Raw genomic sequence first — 24301 nt, 5'->3', positions numbered from 1 at the left:
CAGGCAGAAGAGATCTGCTCCTGAGAGGCACCAATTTGTGCACAGTCTTTCCTGCCAAATGGAATTTGGGGTCTAGGGGAAAATTAAATGGGTGGAAATAAGGATAAGTATGATATAAAAAGGTGTTTTAGCCCCAGGTAGACAGGCTCAAATTTCACACGAGAGTTCTATTAAAAAAGCCAAATGCAAACAGACTCCCAGGGCAACTTGGGAGACACTGACTTTTCTCTGTGCCCTGAGGAGCCAGAGCCGGCTGGCTGCCTGCTGGTCCTCATGAGCCTCTTGTGCTTCCTGGTTGAACATCTTGATTCAGGGAGGGGCTGCTTCTTGGATGGAGTTCCACTCACAGTGGCTTTGAACGTAATGGGCAGGGAGGACCCTGTGTGAGCCTTGGGGCCTGAGTTGGTGTCGGGTCTCTGGATTACTAAGACCACCCCATCTCCTCCAGGATGATGAGTGTGAATTCTGTGCCATTCTGGCAGAACAGCCTTGGCATCATGCACCAGGTTGAATAGTGTTGCAAAGTTCTCTTGTTTCTCGAAATCACAGACTCTGGGAGCTAGAAGGGATGTTAGGGAGCCACCAAGTTAAACACTCAAAGCTAAGGGCATGCAGCCCCAGAGAAATGCTGTGATCAGCCTCAGCCTAAAAGAAATGGTGATGAGTCAGAACAGGAGCCCTGACACTAAACCCTGGACTCTTAGCCGTCAGTCCTCCGGTTCATTCCCCATCCCCAGGACAGTCTTAGACATCATCTTTCTCTCTCTCTCTCTCTCTTTTTTTTTTTTTTTTTTTTTTTTGCAGCGGGGATAGTGGTACTAGGGATTGAATTCGGAGCACCCCAACCACTGAGCCACATCCCCAGCCCTTTTTTTGTATTTTATTTAGAGACAGGGTCTCACTGAGTTGCTTAGCACCTAGCCTTTGCTGAGCTGGCTTTGAACTCAAGATCCTCTTGCTTCAGCCTCCCGGGCCACTGGGATACAGGCATGTGCCACTGCATCTGGTTCACATATCATCTCTTAGGAACATGCCTGATCCTGGCATCCTCACTCTTGAACTGAGCAAGTGGCTAATATGAGTTTTCAATTGGTCCCGGCCCTGAGGTTGTCTAGAAAGGTAGCCTCAGAGCCTTCAGTTGGCAGGGTTTGTGCAAAAGTCCCGAGGGAAGGCTCCCCTCGCTCACCTGCCATCCAGGTAACTGAGTCAAAGACAAAGCATCTGTTGGGCACACTGCTAGGTGACTAGATGCGTCCCTCCCCTCTCACATGGTTTTCGGTGGTGACGCTATAGTACAAGGTGTATTCCAAAGAAAATTGGAAGTGGTTTCCATTTCACGTGGTGACCTGTTTTTTTACAGTAACTGGTCTGCCGCTGAATAAGTCCAAAACATGTTTTCAACGCATTCCATGGGATTTTTTCCCCCCACATCTCAGAGCAATATAGAAATTAGTAATTATTGAAAAACTGAATTTATTATGGAGAAAAAAGCACCATTAGCTAACGGATTCTTATAAGCAGAGGAGTTTCCCGTGGGTGGGTGGGACTCTCCGTGGCTCATTAATGTATAGACAGATAGGTTAAGCACAAAAGATACAGCAAAAGGGTTTCTCAGGAAAAGGATATAGAAGAGTAATTTTCTGTAGTCTCCCTATTTCTGGGATCCAGTGGAAAAGCTTCAGCTCTCTCTGCCGTGTCTGCAGTTAGTGACTCTGTGTTCATGATGGGATGCCAGAGGACATTCTCTGCAGGTATTTCACAAATAATCTGAACGCATGGTGTGGTTCCCTGAGATGGAGGAGATATTCCGCTGGGGGGGGGGGGAGGTTAAGGAGAGCGAATGGTTGGGGCGCCGAGGGGTCCGCAGGGGGCCACCCTGGTGTGGTCTGGGCAGCCATCACCTGTCTGGTCAGATATCTGTTACATCGGGAACACTGAGAAACATTACTGAAACTCTCAAGAGGTCACTGAAGCAAGCACTGGCCATTTCTGGGGCTACCTACACCCTGGGGTGACTGTGCTCTGTGGGAGCTCTTGAGAGTCACGCGAACAGATAGCAAGGCGGAGCCATTCCTTAAAACTTTGGAGAACTTTCCAGAGTGTCCATCTTGCTGATTAATCTTTTGTTATAGAGAGTTTTCATTAAAATAGGTCAACCCAAGCGCTTAGCCCCATGCTGTCCAGTGACATTTTTAAGTACTTTACTGAGATGATGTCGTGCACATAATCTCTGACTTGAAAAGGAAATGGCAAACCTACTATCTGTGTTGTACTGCATCTACCTGCCCGTGAAGTAGGATCTTCAGAGGTGACGAGTGTGTTGTGAAGTGGCGATGGACTTAAAACACTAGAGACAGGCAGAAAACTGTGGGGCGAGTGTGTTTATGGATTGTTCTCGTGATTGGGTAACATACAGTACTTCTTCCAAATATTATTTTCTCTTAAAAATAAATTCAGTTACAATAACAGCTAATATTAGACAGTGTTAATTATTTGCCCAACACTGTTCAGAGTACTCCATGCATATCGATGTGTGTAATCTTTGGAAGAATAGATAAGGAAATTAAAACAGAAAGAAATTAAGGACCTTGCCGAGGTCCAACTAAATAAGCCAGAAACGAAACTGAGAAGTGCAGACTCTGGAATCCACAGATGCCCTTATCGTCCTGAAGGACTGTGCGGATTGTTTCTTGAGCTTCACTGTGTGGTAATTCCTGTGTTTTTTATTAGACCTGCCAATATAGGTCTGGATCACATACGGTTTTCTTCACGGATATCGAACCCTGCCACTTTGCAGTTGTTACTTTGTGAGGAAGGAACTGGTGTCTTCTTCAGGTGGGGCTGGAGTGACATGCACCCCAGAGGAGCCCCTAATACAGAGACGCTGCCACCGTGCTGCCACCGTGCTGCCACCGTGCTGCCACCGTGGTCACATGCGCTGGTTGCTGATGCTGCATGTCACCTAGCTCTGCTTGGGGACGTGCATTAGTGGGGACATAACCCAGAGCAGCACATAGCATGGACCCTGCGGTGGGCACCCTGGAAAGAAGAAGGCGGGCACGTGACCAGCAGGGCCGCCTTCTCCCTTTAGCGCAGGGCTTGGTGGAAGGCACGCGTGCGCACGCCCGTCCTGCCAGCACAGGGAGCCCGTCCACTCTCTGCTTCCAGCTGGCTATCGAAGTGTCCGGCGGGTTCATCCTGCCACCTCAGGATTCACACCCGTACCGGTCACCGGGAGTCTCCTGGGTGTGAACGGGGGTCTGTGCACTCCTTCTTCCCTCAGATTTGGACATCAGTTCTTTCTAGATGAGATCTTGATCCACAAGGAAAAAGGAAATACTTCTTCATTCCCTGTCTCCCAAATATGAAGTAGGAGAAGGACAGAGGGTCCCTGAGGAGGAACCAGCTGGGCCCGCTCCCCTCCCTCCACCCACTCTGAAAGGTTTCGGGGGACCTCGCCCTGGTACTTCAGTTTCTACTCTGCTAGCTCCCCAACCACCTGAAGGCTCAGCAAAGGCAGTTTTCAAGACACTAATAATAATCATGCCTAAGTGTTTCCCACGAATTTTAGGATCTTTTCCTGTTCATTCTTTTGGTGGTATCAAATTGGACCAAAAAAGAGTTTGATTCCTATGAAGTCTGAAAGGACCCCAGGGGCAAATGGGTCCGCGAGAAGACCCTGAAGGGAATCTGTTTCTGCCCCCAGGAGTTTGGGGACCACTCATCTTATACAGAAGCCACCAAGATTATTTTAGGTGACATTTGTATTGTTATGAAAAGGAAGAAAAACAATTCCTTCCAGGTCGCAGGAAGAACCCAAAGAAATGCTCTAGGTGCCCCCTCAGTATAGACTGCAGGCAGAGAGAGAAGAAAGAAGATGTGAAATGAAACGTGAACCATTCCTGTGATACCACTTTCCATTCTTTCCACCCGATCATGGTAAAACTATATCACTACTTTGAATGGCAGACTAGGGAAGTTGAGATCTAAACTAACATATGGCAGTCCTTGTTAGAATTTATTATGATGTGTTAAAAGAAAAAGAAAAAAAATCCTGTCTACATTTAGGCTTCCGTTCCTTAATCTTAAAATGCTTAAAAATATTTCTGGATGCTGAACCCCGGGGACCTGGGTTTTCACCTGGCGCCACCAGACCTGTGGGTGTGAACTTGGGCAATTATCTTAAGTACTTTAGTCCTCTTTTTCCTCTTTGGTCAAACCAGGCAATGGGACGAGATAATCTCTAAATTAGTTCTCAAAAGGGGTAACAAAATATTGTCAACAAAATAGTCATGGATTCCCACAAACTGGGCCCCTTTCAGGGCACAGCCTCTAAGCCCTCTTCCCTGGGCAATGTCAACCTGCGTCACATCAGGCAAACCCCAACACACCCACGCCGTACCTCAGGTATCACTTTTTGCTGTACATTTTTGAAAGGGCTTTGTGATTTGTTTTTGAAATTTTCTGGCCAAGAGTCATTCATTTAATTTCCTGTGGCCCTGATTTCTCCACCAACAAGGGATTATGACCAGGGGTTGAGATTCCCGAGTTCTCACTTGCTGACTCTGGGGGGCCCGCTCCTGGGTGAGATCTGGTCCAGCTGAGCCTCTGTACAACAGTGACGGTGGCCATAATGTCTTGGGGCTGAGAAGCTCAAGGCCACAGCCTCTGTGGGCTGCCTACAGCCCTATCTGGCACACCATAAGTGTTCAGGAGAGGCCAGCTGCTGTTTATGTTTAGTCTTAGAATCCTTTTGGAAATGAGAAAACTCTAAACAAAAAAAAGATCTATGAATCCTAGATTTAAAAATGCGTAAAGTTGCTACAGTGTTGTATTTTTTAACATTTAATTCAGCATTTATAAGTCTTAATTTTTTTTTATTTTTTTGTTTTGTATTAGACCCAGTAAAATTTCTTTTCTTATGTATATATGGGCCCTTAAAACTCTCTGGGTACTATTCCTAAGTCCCTAATGGGTAAAATAGACTTGCCCCCAGATGTGGCACTTTGTGAAGAATTCAGGGGAAAAATCATGTTTGAGTAGCATCAAAAGGAGGTACTTGAAATCAAACATGTGGGTCCTTTTCCATATGCACATGATCCTGCTGGAGAAGCCTTCCTTCCTCACCGCTGCATGCAAAGGCAGGGTTCTTAGGGAGGCCCTCCCCTGGTGACCTCAGGTTGGATTCCAGAACCCATCCAGATGCCGAAATCCGAGGGTGCTGGAGTTCCTTATATAAATGGCCTACTATGTGCATAGAACACATACTAGAGTGTAAGAACCTTCTTACACTCTCCTGGTCTGCTCCATTCATATCCAGATTGTTATAGCACCTTAACAATGTCAGTACTGTATAAATAGATGTGATGCTGTATTGCTTAGGGAATAATGAGAAGGAAAAAATGTTTGCACATGCTCAATACAGATGTGATTCCCCGCCCCCCAAATATTTTCAATCCAAATTGGTTGAATCCACAGATGCCGCACGGAGGGGCGACTGTGCTAGGCCAGTGCCTGAGACCTCCAGCCACACTCGGCTAAGCTGTGCAGGCACAGAAACACAGTTAGCCACCCTTTGGGTTCCTAAAGCAGTGCACATGCTGCAGCCCCTTCCTTTCATGCACAGCAGCTGTGTCTGCTGCCTGTGACCTCTAGGTCCCATCCCTCCAGGGGTGGGCAGACTCCTTTACTGTGTAGAGGTGTGATTGCTGATGGATTGTGATTGGCAGTCACAGCTTCATAGCATATGTGTCTGCTTCTCTGCTTTTGGATGGATTTTTGAATTTGGTTCATCCCCTAGACACTTTGTATTTTTCATTCTGAAAATATTTTAAAGTTTTCCCCAAGGCTTGTATTTTTTCTTATAAGCCAGGTAACTATGAAAGACCTTAGTAAGGAGTTGATCCACTGGGTCTCTTTAGAGCTCTACCACTACTGTCCATGCACGCACGCACACGCGCACGCGCGCACACACACACACACACACACACACAGGCACTCCAGGAGCTTTACTTAAATAAGGTGAACCTACATCCTTCTCTGTGTTTAAGTTCATCTGAGCTAATTTGCAATTTTTGAGTTTCCCTGTTCTTTCTAGGTGTTTCCTATAAAACCAATTCTTTGGTGGGACTCAGTGGTGCACACCTATAATCCCAGTGACTTGGGAGGCTGAGGGCAGGAGGATTTCAAGTTTAAAGCCAGTCTCAGCAGCTTAGAGAGGCCCAAAAGCAACTTAGTGAGACCCTGTCTCAAAAAGGGCTGGAGTGTAACCCAGTGGTTAAGTGCCCCTGGGTTCAAATAAATAGTACCAAACAAACAAAAACATTATTTCAGGAGGTTTGCTTTTGGCTGTGAAAGTTTGAAATGTTGCATCAGGGAAGGGACTCATCAGGTGTCACCTGCTCGTGTGTGCTGAGCTGGCTCGTCAGACATACGGCAACACACATCTAGTGGGACAGGAAATGCCTTTTTCATAGTATGATTTTCATCAAGTTCTACACATCAGCTATGCGGCATCACTGGGAATGTTCACTCCAGTCTATAGCAAATATTCCAGATTTACTTCCAAAGGTGAAAGCCAAGATAGAAGGGGTGGGGGGAGAGGGAAAAAAAGAAGGGAAAGGACTTCAGTACCCGAAGCATTATTCTTTTCTGTTTGCCTTTTTTAAAGCAACACAGTGGAATTAATCTGCAACTCCCTAGACCCCTATAAAGCCAGTTAATGGCAATGCATTAATTTGGTGCTTCCATGACTTACGTACACTCAGGTTCCATTAAAGCAAGTATTGACTAAAGCTCTTGCTGTTATTGAAATCTTTCCGCATACTTTCCTATACTGAACTGGCAAACATTGGATATTTTATGTGCTTGCCTGATTTTTGCTTTTGTTTTGTTCACCATGGCTTATAAGTCATCTTCTGGTCATTTGAGATAAAAAGTAAACATTTGAATTCAGTCAGTTCTTAAGTACTGTATAAATTTATGGCCCTTTTTGGATTTGTTCCTGGCATCTTATTTTCTCTTACCTTTGAGTGGTTTTATGGTATTTCTAATTCACTCCTTTTTGAGAACTAAGGAGCAACATCTTTCGCTCTTGCCTGACCTGACTTGCAGGCATAGCTCAGCACCTCAGAGGGGAACCCCATGGAGCTTCAGGGAGAGGAGATCAGAACCTGACAACCTAGCTCTCAGGTCTGATCCCTGCTGCTTACGGGCTGCACATCTCAGTGTCTTCATCTGTAGAATGGGCTTCCTGATATCTGCCCTGAGGGAATGTGAGGACTAACTAAGAAACTGAGGGCCACCTGGACCTGCAGCAGCTGAGGACCACCATCCCAAGCTGGCTGCCCTCCCGCCTCTCCATCATAACCAGACCGACCTCCCCAAGTCAGCTCTGCAAATGTGAACCCAGGAAGATGGGATTCCTATCTTGGGATTCTTGTGCATATTGAATGAAGATGAAGTAATACCTATAAGGGCATGTGCTAGGCACAGATGTGCCCGTTAAATATTAATTGTCATCATTAAAGCACATGCCAGGGACATAGGCAGCTCCGTTTCCCTGATCCCACAGCCCTTACCAGGGAATCCAGTGGAATCCTTCCCAAGTAGGGGTCAAAGTTTTGCCATTGCCAAATTATTTAAAAGAGAAAAAGAATTCCCACAAATTGGGCCCTTGGGACATAGTATAATAAGGGTTCTCTCTCTCTCTCTCTCTCTCTCTCTCTCTCTCTCTCTCTTTCTCCTTTCACTCTACCTATTGGAAATTCCAAATACTGAAAAACTGGACCTACTTTAACAAATTCATTCCTCGTTATTGCAGCACAACTGGGGTAACCTATTGTTCTGCTTCAGAGAAGGAGACATGATCTTTTTCCAAACTATGAAAAGTTTAATCAAATTGTAGCTCCTTTCCTGTATGGGGGATTGAACCCAGGGATGCTCTACGACTGAGCCATACCCTCAGTTCTTTATATTTTAATTGAGGCAGGGTCTCACTAAGTTGCCCGGGTCAGCCTCCCGGGTCACTTGGATTACAGGCATGCACCATCTGGCCCAGCTGCATTTCTTAACTGAACAGTAAAGCACCCATGTTGCTGTGTCCCCTGCCAAGGTCCTAGCATCTAACTGATTCCTGTTATCCCTCAATGAAGCTTCTGGAGTGTGTGTGTGTGTGTGTACGTGTGTGTGTGTCTATAAGATAAAATAATGATATGAACTCTGCCCACTACATAGATTGTTTTGCAGAAATTGAGATAGGTTATGTCAAAGTGTGGTTTAAATAATCTTTCAGCTAGGTAATAGCCATGTACTAGAAAATAGTAATACAAAGCTACTATTACCATTCTGCATGTTTTACACAGAAATTTTAGGGATCTTAAATATGATAATTATTAGTTTCTCGAAGATAGATATCATCTTGTATCTTTCAGGACTGATGAGAAGAAAATTGTAGAGAAAAAAATAGGGAAATATAAATCGTCCATCACTATGAATCCATAGTTTTCAGAAATTTCACCTTTTTTTCATTAGAATATCTTCTAATTTCCTTGGCCTACCTACATCTATATGCTCTTTAAAAATGTGAGAAACGGAGGAAGGAACCTTGACCAACAATTGAGAGTTGAGTTTTATCTGAATGTATGTTCTTTGACAAGACCAAATATGATTTTTTTCAACTCTATTATTCCATGTACTTTCTATGAAACACTCAAATAGAGTGGAACAGCCACTTGGGAACAGAAGGGAAATGGGGTAGGCCACATGGCAACTTGCTGGCTCCTTGGGCCTTAACCCTTGAGTTCCCCCATGGCTCTTTATACATGGTGCTTTCTGGAGATATCTGGGTTAGCTTTCAGGGTGGTGAAATGCTACACCCCTGAGACTCAGTGCCAGTTTTAAAAACTGCAACTGCTTGGAGGTGAGACTCTTCCAAAGCTCCACAGGCCAGATTGCTGTCCTGTTCATTTGCTGACATGCTAGTCACCCAGAGGATCAGAGAGACCCATTCTATTCCTTGGGTAACTCAGCCAGTCTCAAAATAAATAGGTACCTCGTGCAGGGAGAAAGAACTGGGGACTACAGAAATTTGAGCCTTGAGGGTTGGGTTGTTCTTGGAGTTCAGTTGAGCTCTAAAAGGAATCCTGAGCCCTGGCAAGGGAGCTGCCCAAGAGAGCCCAGTCCTGGATTCTGGCCCCGCCTCCTCCAGGAAGCTCAGCGGGTCCCATCTCCTCTCAGAAACTCCGTTTCCTCATCTGCAGGAGAGGAGGAGGGATTTAGCGATTTTCAAGGTTCTTTTCATTTCCTAAAAGTATGTTTTGATGTCTGTGAGAGCAATTGCCTTCAAAGCATCGTCTTCTACCTTCCAGAAGGAGAGCTGTGACCCACTGTGATCAGAGCACCAAACTGGGAGAGTGAGATGATGACTGGGGCCGGGGCAGGTGATGGGAGGGAGGGAGGGAACATCAGTGACACCCCAAGCTGAGGAAGAGATGAACAAAGGTCCAGGAAGAGTGACATGGCACCAGAGGGAAATCTTCCTAACTAGATTTCCCATGACTTTGGCAACATTCAAAGGAAAAGAAAAAAAAAAAGACATCCTTAAACCTACAAAGTGTCCAATTGTCCCAGCCCTAGCGTGGCTTGGCCGGCCACAGACCGTAGTGTGACTTCCTCAGCCAACTGAAAAAGATGGTGTGAGTTCTGTTGACTTAATTGTTTGAGTGTTTCTAACGAGGCTGCCTCCCTCCTTCTCTGAGCAGTATTATGGGCTGTTCTTCATTACCTGCCCTACCTATCTTCACAATCTAGCCGCAAACAGCTCTGGTTGACCACACCACTTCCCTATTGAAAGTTAATACTGTTTGACTCATTCTGTGCTGCTAACCCGAAGCCAAAGAAAACAAGCCAGAGAATAACCGGCTTGTATGGAGCTTGGAAAGCTCTCAGCGGCCCTCCTTTCAAAATCCTATACAGTAGCTTTACTATATCTCTCGCTGCAGCTGCAAAAAAACGAAGGAAGCAGAAGTGGCTTTTAAAAAAACTGAAAATAAAAATTGGGGGTGGGGAAGAGACAGAAGAGAGTGGGGCGGGGAAAAGACAGCGAGGTCTGGCCCTTTACAGAGCTCTCTAGAGCTGATTCTGTGTTGACACACCACACAGAAGAGTGACTGTGCAGGGAGCTGACAGGAAAGTTCAAAACATTTGTCAAAAGGCAAAGGGTTCCCTACTGCTGAGGTAGCAGAGGGCGTGGGGAGTCTGGTCCCCCAAGGCCAGCCTCCTTGGGCCGAGTCCCAGGGTCACAATGGGCCAGGGGCAAGGTCTGCAGCTTTCAGATCTGAAAAGAGAATCAGTCGCTGGGTTTTGCTAGGGAAGTCACCAGGCCGTCCCCCCCTTCAGTTCCATAAGTGACTCAGATGTGGTCACCAGGGAGAATGGGGGCACTTGTGTCCTGGAAGACAGAACTTTCCCTCCCAGCGTCACTGGCAGACGGTGGGACCGTGCTCCTCACCCTGCTGTGGAGTCCAGGCATGTAGCCACTGGCCTGCTCGGGGGAGTGGTAGCTGAGATTCCCTGGCCTCTTCTGTCGCCCTCCCCCAGGCCTCTGCAGACAGCGGTGGAAAAAAGGCTGCCTGAGGCCTGAGTGGAACTGTCATCCCCCAAACAGCCTGAAAGCCCTTCCTGTGGACGCGGGAGGCAGGGCTAATAGTCTATAAAAACAACTCGTAACTCTGGCTTTCTGGCTAGCCAGGCCCCGGTGCCAGCCAGGGCCTGTCGGCCGTCCCTGCAAGGCCCTCGGCCAGGCTCTTCTTTGGGCCAGTCTAGAACTTCAGTTGGCATTTATGACAGGAGGGAGAGGGAGAACCAGGTGCCCTCCCCTGCTGCTGGGAAAGGCCCTGGGGCCGCGTGGGCAGAGCTCTGAGGAATAGGAGGGACTTTCCTAGCCCCTTTTTATAAGCACAGAGGAGAGTGCACCCTGCACCCAGCACGTCCTGGAGCAACCTAGGCCACAAGCCTAGGCCACAGAAGGGCCGTCCTCCGTTCACTCCTTCATTCATTCGGCCACACTTACTGGGGCACTGCTCAGCCCTGAAAGGTCCTTTCCAAACCTGCTCAGCATCCTGCTGTTCACACAGGAGGGGGACAAGACCCTGCAGGAGGGCAGAAGGTCTGGGTAGAGAATGGCGGCCAGGAAACACTGTGACGCACGGGGAGTTGGCAGGCCTGGGGGCTTGTTTCCTCCCAAGGCCTCCTGTCCACCCGGGCTTGGCCTGGCCTGATGAAGGCCTGGACTCCACAGCTGACGGGAACTCCAGGCACCTTGCAGGAGTCCCTGCTCACCCGCTAAGCCCTCCCCTGCCCTGCATCTCAGACTGCCCTCTGAGGCTGTCCCCATGCATCTCCCTAGGATGGGGGCTATCTGATGGACAGCAAGCTCACTGCAGCCCCCACTCAGGTTACTTTTTAATGACATGTGGCAGGGGTCCTTGAGACAATGTCTTGAGGGAGGGCTGATGATCCTGTGGTTGGGGCTGTGGGGAACTTGCCTTTCATGCCCACAGAGGGCTACCACCCTAAGCTGCTGTTCCCTCCTTAGTCCCAGACAGACAGAAGGAGGTGGTGACCAAGGGCAGGGGAGCCTGCAGAGGCTGATTCTGCTTCTGTAGGCCCAGGCCTCCTATGAGTGGCTGCAGACGCCACAGCCTGTCACTCTGAGCCTTGAAGTCAAGAGCTAAGTGTGGGTTCTGTTTTCTTCCCTGAGTCTTGCAGGCGGGACCCAGAGAGGTAGGCGGGATCCGGCCCTGTGCGACCTTTCCCCTGAAGCCGCTGGTTCTTCATCTTTCTTTGGCCTTGGCTGCCTCTGCCTCCCTTTTACCGTGGCTCCTCCGCCTGTCCTGTTGCACTTCACTTGAGCTTTTGTATCAGCCCACGTCATGAAGGCGATCGTGGGGTACTTTGTGTGTGTGTAAAATAAGTATATGGTGTGTGCGTGCATGTGCTGTGTGTATGTGTATTTCTGTGTGTTTCTGGGTGTGATGTTTAGGTGTGTGTAATGTGTGCATGTGTGCGATATGTATTTTATTATGTGTGTGATAGAAGTAGATGGTGTGTGTGTGGGAGGAGTCCATGTATACACGTGATGTGTGTATGTGTGTGTATGGGCCCTGTATGTGTAAGTGTGTTTATCGTGTATTCGCATATGTGTATGGTGGGTGTATGTGTGTGGTTTGTATGTGTGTGATATAAGCATGTGATTGTGTATGTGTGTGTACGTGATAGAGGTGAGTGGTGTGCTATGTGTAATGTGTCAGTGGAGACAAGTGGCCACACCAGGCATGAAGGATCTGAGCACCCATTTGTTGTGTTAGGCCGTCAGTCAGCATTTAGTGAGCCTACTATGTGCCAAGTTTTCTTTGGCACTAGGAATGTCTCTATCCCTGTCTTTCGGTCCCTTGTGGTCTGGGGGCACAGGCACCATGAGTGACACTAAGCACTCAGAGGGAGCCAAAGCCAAAGGGCTGGATGGGGAGACATGGCCACTTAGGGTGTCCAGGGGTCCCTTGAGAAGATGGCCTTTAGGAAAGTGCCTGAAGGAGGGCACACGGCCACAGGCATCTGAAGGAAGAGTGTTCTGGGCCCAGGAACAGGGGCACCATGCACAGGTGGACTCTGCACTTGCTTATGATGCCCCGGCAAGGGGCAAAAGCTCCTGGCAGACAGAGGCACCGCCATCCCCTGTGCTGATTCTCCTGGAGTAAGACGTGTGTCTCTGGGCCCCTCAAGTAAGCAGAAAACGTTTGGTACCTAAAAAGAGGTGGCATCTGGCAGACTTCTCCCCACTGACTTGGTGTGACTTAGCCACCTCTGGAAGGTAGGACGAGTCTGAGAAAGGAGGACAGAAGCCCTGCACAGAAAGTGCAGCTGAAGGGGGACTTACGTTCTCCCTGATGGAGACGTGGGTCTCGGGACTCCAGAGCATCATTATTTTCTAACCCTAGAAGGAGCAGGGAAGAGGGAGCTTGCGTGTGATTCAGCTGAGTGGCTTTCTTTCTTCCAGCTGCAGCCCCTGGCAAGTTCCTTTAGGTTGAGTTTACCACCTCCTTCCCTCTGGCCTCAGCTCTGGGGCAACAAAGGGGCAGGGGGGCAGAGGCAAAGGAGACACCATGTCCTGCTCAGCAGGGAGGCAGGAAAGGCTCTATGGAGGCCTGAGGGGAGGGAGCAGTGGACCCAGAAAGACGGGTTTCCTCATCACTAACAGCCACTGTACAAGAAGCCACTGATGGAGCAGCTCAGGAGGGAGGACAAGTCCCTAGTTCACCCTGTGCCAAGCTGCCAGTCACCAGCACTCAGAAAGGTAGGGCCTGCCAGGTGGAATCCAGATGGGAGGACCTGGTGGGGACTGAGATGGAGCTCTGAGACCCATCTCAACAGTCATGCTGGGGACTGGCTCCCAAAGGCCAGGCATCTACCTGCAAGAGACAAAAAGGAGCTTTTGAAAGTCAGAGGCAAGGTCACCTTAAGTTGTTCAAGAAAGAGGGTGCTTGGAGCCTTCAGCGAGAACCGGTTGAGTAGATAATCACAGCAGAAGTAATTGCTATGGATGCTTTTAGAGCCCCTTGGAGTAATCCATCTTAGTCCTTTAATTCCAGGCTTCCAGATAAGGAGTCTTCGTGACGAGGAGACTCCTCTCGTCCACAGCAAAGTTTGGAGGAAATGCAGACTCAGAGCAGAGGGCGTGTGAGCCAGACTGGCAGGGATGTCTCCTGGGGCCGTGTCTTTTCTCCGGATGGGAGAAGGATTATGGCACCTGTGTTGACATCCTGATCCTCAGGGTGCTCCAGGTCTTAATGCCACATTTCTAGAATGGAATAAGTTTCCATGTGACCTCTTCCTGCCGTTCCCTAAAGTTCTCCCTCAGATGGTGAGGCAGAGGTAACTTCCTACTCGAGAATCTAGGCTCACCTTATAGATCACCTGATTGTCAGATCTGGGCTCCAGAAGAATCTGTCTAGTTATACTGGGAGAGTCTGGGCCCTTTAAGCTGCTGTGCATACATCAAAATTTTTTTTAAAAAATAGGAAAGCCTTACCAAATAGTTATCACCAAATGAGGCCATCACTCAGTGCCCAGGGATACTTAGTCTAAACACAGTGGAGGTCTACAGCCGACCCTCTGTATTTGTGGCTTCAGCATCTGCTGATTCAACAACCAACCACAAATTGAAAATATTAACAAATATTGCACCTGTACTGAACAGGTAAAAGCTTTTTGTTGTCATTATTCCCTAATCAATGTAACAACTATTTATATGACATTGACATTATATTCGGTTTTATAAATAGTCCAGGGATAGCTTAAAGTATACAGGAGGATGTGTATAGCTTATGTGCAAATATGTGGCCATTTAATAAGAGACTTGAGTGTCTGTGGATTTTGGTAGCCACCAGGGTCCTGGAACCATTTCCCTGAGGATCCTGAGAGATGAATGTTATTGGCCTTTTATTTCCCAGCACACAGCCAATTAGAAGCAGGTCAGAGACGGGCACTGGGGAAGCTCTCGCAGTTGGAGCCGCTCCTTCCCTAGCACATGCTCCTAGGTGCCCTGCTTGGCAGCAGCAGCAGCAGCAGAAACAGCACCTGGGATCTTACTAGAAATGCTAATTCTCAGGCCCCGGATACTCCAGACCCGCCAAGCTGGCATCTCCAGGTATTGCAGCGCCTGCTTCAAGCATGCTGACACACTGCCACCGTGAACCCCAGCTCTGGCTCTCCTAATTACACCTGCAAACCAAGCTGGCAAGTGAGATCGCACAGATGGGGAGGGCAGAAGTTGAAGGGCCCAGACCCCTGCCATCTAGATCTAGGTAGCATCATCTCAATTCACTTTGGATCCACAGAAACTTCTGTTTCGAGGAGCATCAAGTGTGAGTGTGTATGTTGAGGGTGTTGAGCGACATGTCTTTTAGGCCTGTGCTCTTCCTCTAACTGGCTGTGTGAGGTGGATTAAATGGCATAACCTCTCTGAACTTTGTTTCCTGCGTATAAAAATGTGATAGATTTCTTGGCCTTTCTCCTGTTTTGCCATACAACCACATTGTGCTGTTCTGTTAGCTTCACTATATGAGAAGTGAAGCTGTCTACATTTGTAGAACATTGGGTAGTAAACATACATATGTAATAGATAATAGGATATGTAATATATAGGATATTGTAGTAAACATATTATACATCACTACATGCTTTTTGTTGCATTATATATTGTACGTGTAATATGTAAATGATATATAGTATTGGACAAAGTTTCCCAAATTACACAAGCTGGAAGAAGGCTGGGTTTGCTGTCAGGCAGGGTAACATCTCACTTGTTAAGAGGCTTTAAGGAGGGATTACATTCACATTCAGTACTGTCACTTGAAAACTCCAGTGGCCCTGAAGCCTGGAGTTTAAACTGTTACACAGGCAAGGTGAGCTGTCTCTACATGGATCAGTTTCTGCTCCCCAGTCATATAACTGCAGTAAGAAAGGAAAAATTCCATGTTTTTAAATCTGGAGTCAGGTTCATCGGCAAACATCTGTTGAAATGCAGGTGTCCTTTTAAAATGAGAGTGAGAAGTCCATCTGTTCTTTCAGGACACCTGCAACTTTGTACACACACTCGTGAGCACACAGAGATCTCTTTAGTGTTATCATTTCACATAGATTTTTCCCAACTGCTCATCATGCTGGTGATTTGCGTCCACACCTTCCTAGTTTTTCTGCTGTCAAGAAAAGTAGTAAGCCCACGTCAGAAACATGGACAAACAAGTTATCGATTCCTGGAAAATGCCTTATACACTTTTGCCTAACTTTTGCCAAGAAAAGGTAGTAATTTAGCCATATGGGTTTTTTTCTGATAGAAGATGATCTACTACATTTCACTTACCACCCCAGATCACAATGGTGTGTTGAAAAAGCCACTTCAGTTATCAATGAGACACGCTTGCCTTCTCCGTCTACGAGAAAAATGAAAGCTGGTCTCATTATCTGTCATAAAATATTATAACATTTAGCGATACCCTCAGGAGCAGCCATCCCAGGAAACTACAGCAATGTTTTTGTAATGAAGTAAAATTTAGCAAATGGCGTTCACTCATTTTTATTATACGTTTTCATTCTTTTTTGTGACTCTGCGTATATAATGAAATTCCAATCAAGTACTTTTTTCACAAATGTAAAAATGATAATGAAATAATTCAGCGTCCTTTTCATCTCTGTTTAAAGAGTCAGTGAGATGTCCCAACGTGGAGTCTTGGGGTAGCCACGGTTTCAAGTCAGCAGCCTGACTTTCAACACGCTCCAAAAGCCAGGCTGCTACCGTGCATATGTTTAGGGCTGTATCGTAATTCTCCCAGGGGCTTGGTCCTGTGTTGAATTCCCTGTTGCCCTCCAAAGTCCCGCCCTCACTAAGGAAGCAGAAAAGTGAATTTCATCGTGGACATTTTCCATACTCCTCTATTTAAAATTCAGGGGGCAAATTGACGTTTTAATAGCGCACAAGTACAGGAAACTGAAGACATAAAGCATCCATTTTCCCCAGTCTGAAAGTTTATATCGGAAGCTCCTATATTTCATGCAAAATATTGCTTATTTGGCACACAATGCCTGGGGGTTTCAGAAAAGAAGAATTAGGTGTTCCTGGGCTCTAGCTCCTGAGCGCATCTGGACCACACCTAGGACATAATGATGCGTACTTTTCCCTGTGCCCTCAGTTGCCTCTCTCTAATGCTGTTGTGAGCTTGGGGGTCAAGTTCCCCCCAGAGGCAGCACTGCTCCTCCCGGCTCCCAGAACACACGTGGGGAGAGTGTGGAATGAACTCTTCCCCAATCCTCTGGCATTAAACTCAGCCCCAAGACTCTCAGGGCTTAGGGAATAGCTTAGAGTGCAGAATTGTTTTCTCTGAGAGCTATGCCTGAACATTCCTGCTAAAGCAGGCGGCCATCAGTTAATCTCTGCAAATGACTACAGTTTTGGCAGGTGTCAGCTGGTACAGAAATGGTTCACATGTTAAAACATTTTTTAGAGCGTAGGGTAATAAGAGGGGACTAATAAAAATCACAACCTCCTGTAGCGTTGGGCCACAGTGGCCACTTGAAATGACTTATTCCTGTTTAGTTTCTCGGTGGCACCTGTCCCCAGGTTTGCTAAGGTAGACACACTGATAGGTTTCTTCAAAGGCTGGCCGAAGAGGCCACCGCACTCGAAGTCGTGCGTTGGGGACAATCCTGTACACATCATTCCCTGGGTCACCCACTGTCCTTCACACAGTGTTCTTCAAAAATGCCACTGGGTGCCCAAGGAATGTGAGGTTGAAATGTAGACAGAGCCTGCTGGAAGCCCTTGCCAACCAGCATTCTTTCTGAGGCCATAGAACACTCCAGAATCATGCTTCCTGCCATTTTCTTTCCTTGACTCCTAATACCAGGCATCAGACTTCAGGAGGCATTTCAAGGGCTAAATTATGCTTTTAAAGGTTTTTGAGTTGGAATTGTGTGTTTTTCCGCAAGGAAACCTTCAGATTTTTCATTGTGATCAGGAAGTGAGGATCAGTCCTAAGAGGAGGAAGGAACCAGGAGGACTCCATTCAGGGACACTGAATTACACCGTGATAGAAATAGAATGTTCTAGAAAAGGACGTTTTTGTACTTCTGAGGGAAAGGGATGATGGAGGTTGCTCTGGGACCTGGCCCCTTTTGTCCACAGACCTGGTACTTAAAATACTCAGCCTGTAAGAGGCCTCTCACATGTGAGCCGGCCGAGCCTGCGTGACTCAGGGTGTTTGCGTTTGACTCGAGTGTTGTGGGCTGGAGCACTGAATCAGAGTCCAGATTTGCCTGGGTGACACATGAAAAGAGGGAGCGTTGCATTTGAACTACACAAATATTATGCTTAAGTATTTTTCCTCCTTTTGGAGCCAAACAGGTCTTGTTATTGATAAAATCACTGCAATATAGTGGGCCTTTTTTCTGGTGCGGAATTTGAGACAGTGTCAACCGTGCCAAGGGGCCCCGAAGCAGGAAGAACCGGCAGGCTGCGGAGATTGGGAACCATAACATGAGTTATACAATTTAATTTTAGAATTGTAGTGATGGGGAACTAGGAGAAAATGTGCTGCTCCAGGTGGCACCCCTACCCGGGACTGGGGGGCGTGCAGTCAAGGATTCTCTTTCTACTTTAGGGTTAGGACAGGGTATGGAAGGAGCGCTTTCTGGGGGCAGCAAGATGATGTGTTTTGATGCTGGGATTTTTTTGTGAAATTGATCAAGGACTCTTTATCCAAACAAACCTCAAGGATGAGGAGGGGGTCAGAGGGCATCTTCTTTGAAAGAGGAATGAATTGCCAAGGCCCACTGGGGCCGCATCCCTACATGGGAACCTCAGCTCTGCCATCTCTCCTTTAATGACATTTTGTTGGGAATTTAAGAGAGAAAACTGGAGGCCCCATCCTCCTGGTACACCCCATGTGAGCCCCTCTGCTGGCTGTTCCTGGTGACAGTGACATGGACTGTCCACAGAGACACCGAAGGCCCACCCTCCCACTTTAGATCCCTGAACCAGCTGGGGAAGCTCCCCAAGTTCGCGGGCTGCTCGCTCTGCGCTCCAGAGGTCCTGGGCTGGCAGGAGTACTGGACGGACGGGGACCAGGTCACACCTTCCTGTCGACCCCCTCATAGGAGTGAACCCAGGGAGTGGGCTTCGGGGAAGAAAGAATAACCCCGAGGAGCCTGCCTGGAGAGGGAGGGGGGCCGAGGGCCGGCCCCTGGAGGCGCACCTATAACAAGAAATCTGACCTCCAGGGCAGTGGTTCGTGGCCACACCCCGTTTCCTGTTGGAAGGGGCAAGCTGCTGACCTCCAGGGCCCGCTCTGCTGCGGCTTAGGCCTGAGGGTACTTGGGTTTGCAGTAGGGAGGGGCAACCTGGTGCCGCCGGGAGGGCACCTTTCCTGGCCACCACAGTTAGCCCACAGCCATGGCAGAGTGCCAACGGGTAACCCAGCTTCCTGCCCTACTGACACTGCCATGGCCACTTCCTGTGTCCTCCTGCATTCATCCTGCCCAGCTGAGGTAGGAGCTAAGTGAGGGGGTGAGAACCAGGGCCCAGACTGGAGGAGCACCAGTGGCCAGTATGATGAAAGAGGCCCTGGTCTGCTGTAGGGACAGTGGCCCCAAATTCCCACAAGCAGCCAAATTCCCACTGGGCAGATGTGCAGCAAGTCCATGTTGGGGGTGAGGGAAGAGGGAGGGGAAAGACGAGAAAAGCCCCAGTTTTAGAAATTCCACGATACATTTTCTTATCTCTTCCCTCCCTCCTTCCCCATCTCCTCTCTGTCTCCCACCCCTCCCACCCGCTCCCCACAATAGGACATCGTCAGAAACTAGATGATCAGACCAAGCCTGGGAGCTTGTCCTTTTCCGAGCGGCTCAGTGAACTGGAGCAGCTGCGGCGCACGGCCATGAGGGTCAGCCCGCACCACCCAGCCCCCACGCCCAACCCTCGGGCCTCCTTGAACCACTCCACTGCCTTTAACCCTCAGCCTCAGAGCCAGATGCAGGGTAAGTACCAGGTGGGGCGCGTCTCCCCCACCCACCCAGACCAGCATGGCTTTTTCTGGATGCTTAAAGGGAGCCTCTTGAGCCAGCAGCAGCACCTGGGAGCTGGTTAGAAATGCAGTCCCTGGCCACTCCGCCCACTGAGTCAGGTCTGCATTGCCACAGGATGTGCTTAGGCTGCAGAGGAGATAAGGAGATACACACACACATGCACACAGTGTCTCTCGGTATCTATGGGCGATAGGGCCCAGGACCCAACGCAGATGCCAAAATCCATGGGTGTTTAAGTCCCTTATATAAAGTGGCTTAATATTTGCATATCACCTACACATATTTTCCCATATACTTTAAGCTACCTCTAGACTACTTGTAGTAGCTAATGTAAATGCTAAATAACTAGTTGTAATAGTATTTTGGGGGGATTATGACAAGAAAAAACTCTCTACATGTTCAGTGTAGATGCAGTTTTTAAGAAAATATTTAAAATCTGTGGTTGATTGAATCCTTAGATACAGAACTGACAGATACAGAGGACCAATTCTGTGTGTGTGTGAGTGTGTCTGAGTGTGTGCACATATATGCAATCTGGAATTTTTTAAAGAGCTTTGGTTGTGCTATTTTCTTACCTACTCTTTAGGCTTGAAGGTACATCACACACAACCACCCACATACACATGCATGTCTAGCAAGGTGAGGTGGGGATATTTCAAGTTCTTGCTGCATGTAAAGTATTCCTGGGTTTGTATCTAATATATGTTATTTTTAAAAATATTAAGAAGTAGTAGGAATGTATGGATGCCATTATATCAAGCATAATATTTGCAAAGCAATAAAGAACACAAGTCCCCCCACCCCAAGGGGCCAGTGAGCAATCGAAAAACTACTGTAAAATGCAATAATTGCATAAAACCCACTGTGCCAAATTAGATAACACAGTGTTTACATCGGAGAACCACTGATGTCAATGATAGCTTGCTCCATGGTACCATTTCAAATATCTGAAATGCAGTCATTTTCTCTGTGCCATGCAGACACAGCTGTATTTAATATGGTCACAGTAAGATTCCCTTCTCAAAGAAGCAGCTTTGTTCAACTCAAAGGAAAAGATAAACAACACATCTGGAGAAGGGCAGGTAGCCAGCAAGGGATATAGCAGTTCCTTGGAGACCTTAGCTTCCCCAGGCATTTTCTGCACGTGGGTTGTGTTGTGAGGGGCACAGGCAGCATGTCTTTATTAGGCCAACTGCTTTCTTTTAGGACTAACACACGCAGGGCTCATGCAAGGTGTGCCCACTTCTTCTACTGAGCATTATGGAAAGCCCAGGCCATTCATTCTCACAGTGAGGCTCCTGGGGGAGGTGCTTTTATTTGAGTGGAAAGTTCCCAAAGAAATCTCCCCATTAGATGAACTGTGCACATGGTACTGAGTGACCTATCTGTAGGTAGCCCTTTTGTATACAAATAGAAACCTAAAGCTTGAGGTCTGGAGGCTCTTTCTCATCTGCGATCTCATTGTAAGTGTATTTAGGAAGCAGTCCCATGAAATCATTAGTCTCCTCATGCTTAATAATCATATATAGTTATTCAAAATATGCACACTTAAAAGATTCCACAGTGCCTGAGTGTGTGGCAAATGAGAGCAGCTGGTATATATGTTAGAGTAATGGACTTGGGGCAAGTTTTATTTTAATGAAAAATAAAACTCCCCAGGAGATTATTTTATCTTGTTTAGGATCATTTAAATTAATGTGAGTCATCTTTCAATTCGTGTGTAAGATCAAAGGGTTAAAACTGTGTTAAACGTTCTTCGTTTCTGTGACCATTTGAACTACCAGGTTGATAAAGGGATTTGCTGAATGTAGGACAGACTTCTGAATGAAAAATATTAAGCATTTTTAAGAGAATTCAATCATAGTGGGGCAAATTGAAATTTTTACCTTGGGTTTGCTTTATTTTGGACAGTTTTGGTGAGGAGCAAATGTAATTTGATTTCTCTTTTCATCAGATATGACTCTTTGCCAAGAAAAAAAGAAAAAAGAGGGGGATGGGAAGTTGGCAGGTTGGGTTCTTTGTCCTCTGCAGGCGGCTGCTCTTGGGCTCTGGGCCGGAGGCCTGGCCTTCCATGGGCATCCTGTAGCTCTTTGGAGTACTGTGTGCTTAGCGCCAAGTATCACCCCTTTTGTTCCTTTTAAAAACTTTTTACTTCTGCAACATCTAAGCAATCATAACTTGCTTTTAGAGTACCCTAGGGGGTTGGTTGCTACTCTAAAGAATGTGTTAACTATATTGCTGGTGTTCTTTCTCTCCAAAATATGAATCTGATATGCAATACTTCACTTGTGAAATGGAAGGAACAGCATCTTAGAAATGAGTGAGCAAGATATTTTCTTTAAAACTACTTTTCCTCTCTCTTTCTCCCTTACACTCTCTCTCTCAATCTCTCTCTCTCTCTCTCTCTCCTCCCCTCCTCTGATTCCCGCTTCCTTTCCGCCCCCCCCATATTTCCTGTAAGAAAATGCTGTTATACAGTCACATTCTGAGTAGCCCCTTAAGCTCTTTTTCTGGAAATCAGAAGTTAGCAGGGATGGGCTGGGAGAATAAGTCGGTTGGTCGAGTGCTTGCCTTGCATGCACAAGGCCCTGGATTCAATCCCCAGTACCAAAAAATAAATAAATAAAATAACAGGGATGATATGCAAGTCTCTTTCTTTTTTCATTTTGTTCTCAACAAGAGAAAAAGGCTGATTTCCAGGATTAGCCTAGAGTGTCCATATTAAGATGATACTTTAAGAAATCACTCTTTGAAATGGCAGCAGTAGTTTTAAGAAAAATATCCCAGAAGTGGGCAGGGCAGCCCTTCTGTGGTGCTGTGTGAATGTTTTTCAGCTTTACAGAGAGACATGTCTGTACCTGGGGACTTGGGGATCACCAGGTTCATAGAGAGGCTGGGGGCCCTGCCTCACTGGCACCTCTGCAGGAGCCTTAAGCCAGCCCCTCTGTCAGCAGGAAGTCACTGATACAGAATAGCATCTCTATTTATCTAGAATCAGATGGGCTTCAGAATCACTTAAAATAGACACCTCGAATGATCAGAAGCAGGGTGCAGATGGAGAGGGGAGCAGGTTGCCATGTCACCAAACCACTGTTTATTTGTTGAGGTTTTAACTATAAAAGGGCTGAGGTTAATTTCAACTTCCTATTTTGCCAGGTCTTAAAATTGAAGAGAAAGCCATTTGCCATGGCTTCATGGTTATGCAAGTCGAGATGCGAGCATGAACTTCCATGATTGTGATTCAGAATTCGCTTATTCCTTTTAACCCAGGGGACAGGGTTAGATTCTAGAGAGCTGTTTGGTCTCACCTCCCAGTTGGAGATGGCTTGGGGCAACCCAAGTGAGTAATTTTAAGAATTTAACTCTGATTGACCAAATCTGAGGAACCGCATTGAAGGTGGTGTAGCTTCCTCCTTCCTGGGGAGATGAGGATACAGGGACATTTTCTGGTGTAGAAAATTGTCAAACTCAGCTGAACTAAGAGGCCGGTGTTGCTGTCACTGCACCCACTGGTTACTCTGAACATCTTGCTGGCTTTCCTTGGCCTACTTGTGATGTGGCACGGGTCAGACCTTTTGTCTCCCATGTTCTATGCTCACGGCCATCTCACACGGTTAATAGAGGAGCTGAACTTGCCCACTGTCTCCAAGCTCTCCGGCTTTGACTGGACTCAAACACAGACCTTTCTGGCAGTTCACGAAGCCAGCACAGGTGGGCTAGAAGTCCCTCCAAGCTTGTACTCTTGGATCAAGGTCAGACAGGTCTGACCGGTGTTGAGAAGGAGAGACATGGGAGAGGTGTTGGCTAGCCGCTCACGGAGCTGCCCTGACTGAATGCATTCTGTTATGACTCAGTGTTGATCGTAATGATGACTCTGGGCTCTCTGATTGGTGCCTTACTAAACTGTCCCCTTTTGGTACATTTGTACTTTAACAAAAAAAAATGGGGGGTTGGGGATTGAACCCAAGGGTGCTTAATCACTGAGGCACATCACCAGTTCTTTATTTTATTTTTTTAAATATTGAGACAGGGTCTTGCTAAGTTGCTGAGCCTGACTTTGAACTTTCAATCCTCGTCTCAGCCTCCTGGCATTACGGTGTGTGCTACCGTGCCCAGCTGTATACATTTGTTTATAAGATGGGGAGAAAAGACAACTCAGAATAATGAATCTCTGAGCATGCACGAAGCGGGATGTATGGGCAGGAAGAGGGCTCCCTAGCTACTCTGTGTTTCCCTTGATGGGGCAACTGCCTTCCTAGGGGTGAGCCTTTTTTGTAGAGTGGAACCAAACCAGGCAACATCTGATCAGCCTGAGGACAGTGGGTACCTCCACTGGAGGGTTCCATGTGGCCAAGAGGGCTCTGTCTTCACAGATCATCTCCTGGTTTTTAGTATTGATGGTTATCTTCCCCCAAAGTTAATGTTACTTTAAGTAGATTGTCTTTTTTTGCTACCGTGTGTGAAATTCTTTGAAGTACTGAATCGGCCTTGCTCCTCAGTTGTGCTGGGTTCCTCATATCAGTCTGATTCTCTCCGTGTGGGCAGACTTTTCCACCCTCCTGTAGGGAGCAGAGGTAAAACCCCTGCCTCCAGGGAACAATGCCAGAGGAGGAGTAAGGGGCCTGGGGGCTTCTTCCCCAGAAAGCTCCAGAAAATGACATGA

The 24301-nt window shown here is 47.2% G+C and overlaps 1 protein-coding gene across 3 annotated transcripts in view; it reads left to right on the top strand.

Moving 5' to 3' along the window:
- Runx1 (RUNX family transcription factor 1) overlaps positions 1-24301 on the top strand; it is a 220564-nt gene that overhangs the window by 163048 nt on the left and 33215 nt on the right. For 2 of the 3 annotated variants that reach the window (XM_021725306.3, XM_078044595.1), the window contains one exon: positions 19399-19590. The exons of the other annotated variant lie outside the window; for it this stretch is intronic. In XM_021725306.3, coding sequence (XP_021580981.2) covers positions 19399-19590 — 192 coding nt within the window. The remainder of the gene's footprint in view (positions 1-19398; positions 19591-24301) is intronic. 3 annotated transcript variants of the gene reach the window in all.

This window comes from Ictidomys tridecemlineatus, chromosome 3, assembly GCF_052094955.1.
Source record: "Ictidomys tridecemlineatus isolate mIctTri1 chromosome 3, mIctTri1.hap1, whole genome shotgun sequence".
Lineage (NCBI taxonomy): Eukaryota > Metazoa > Chordata > Mammalia > Rodentia > Sciuridae > Ictidomys > Ictidomys tridecemlineatus.
Note: the sequence above shows the minus strand (reverse complement) of the source record. Positions and strands in the feature narration are given on the sequence as shown.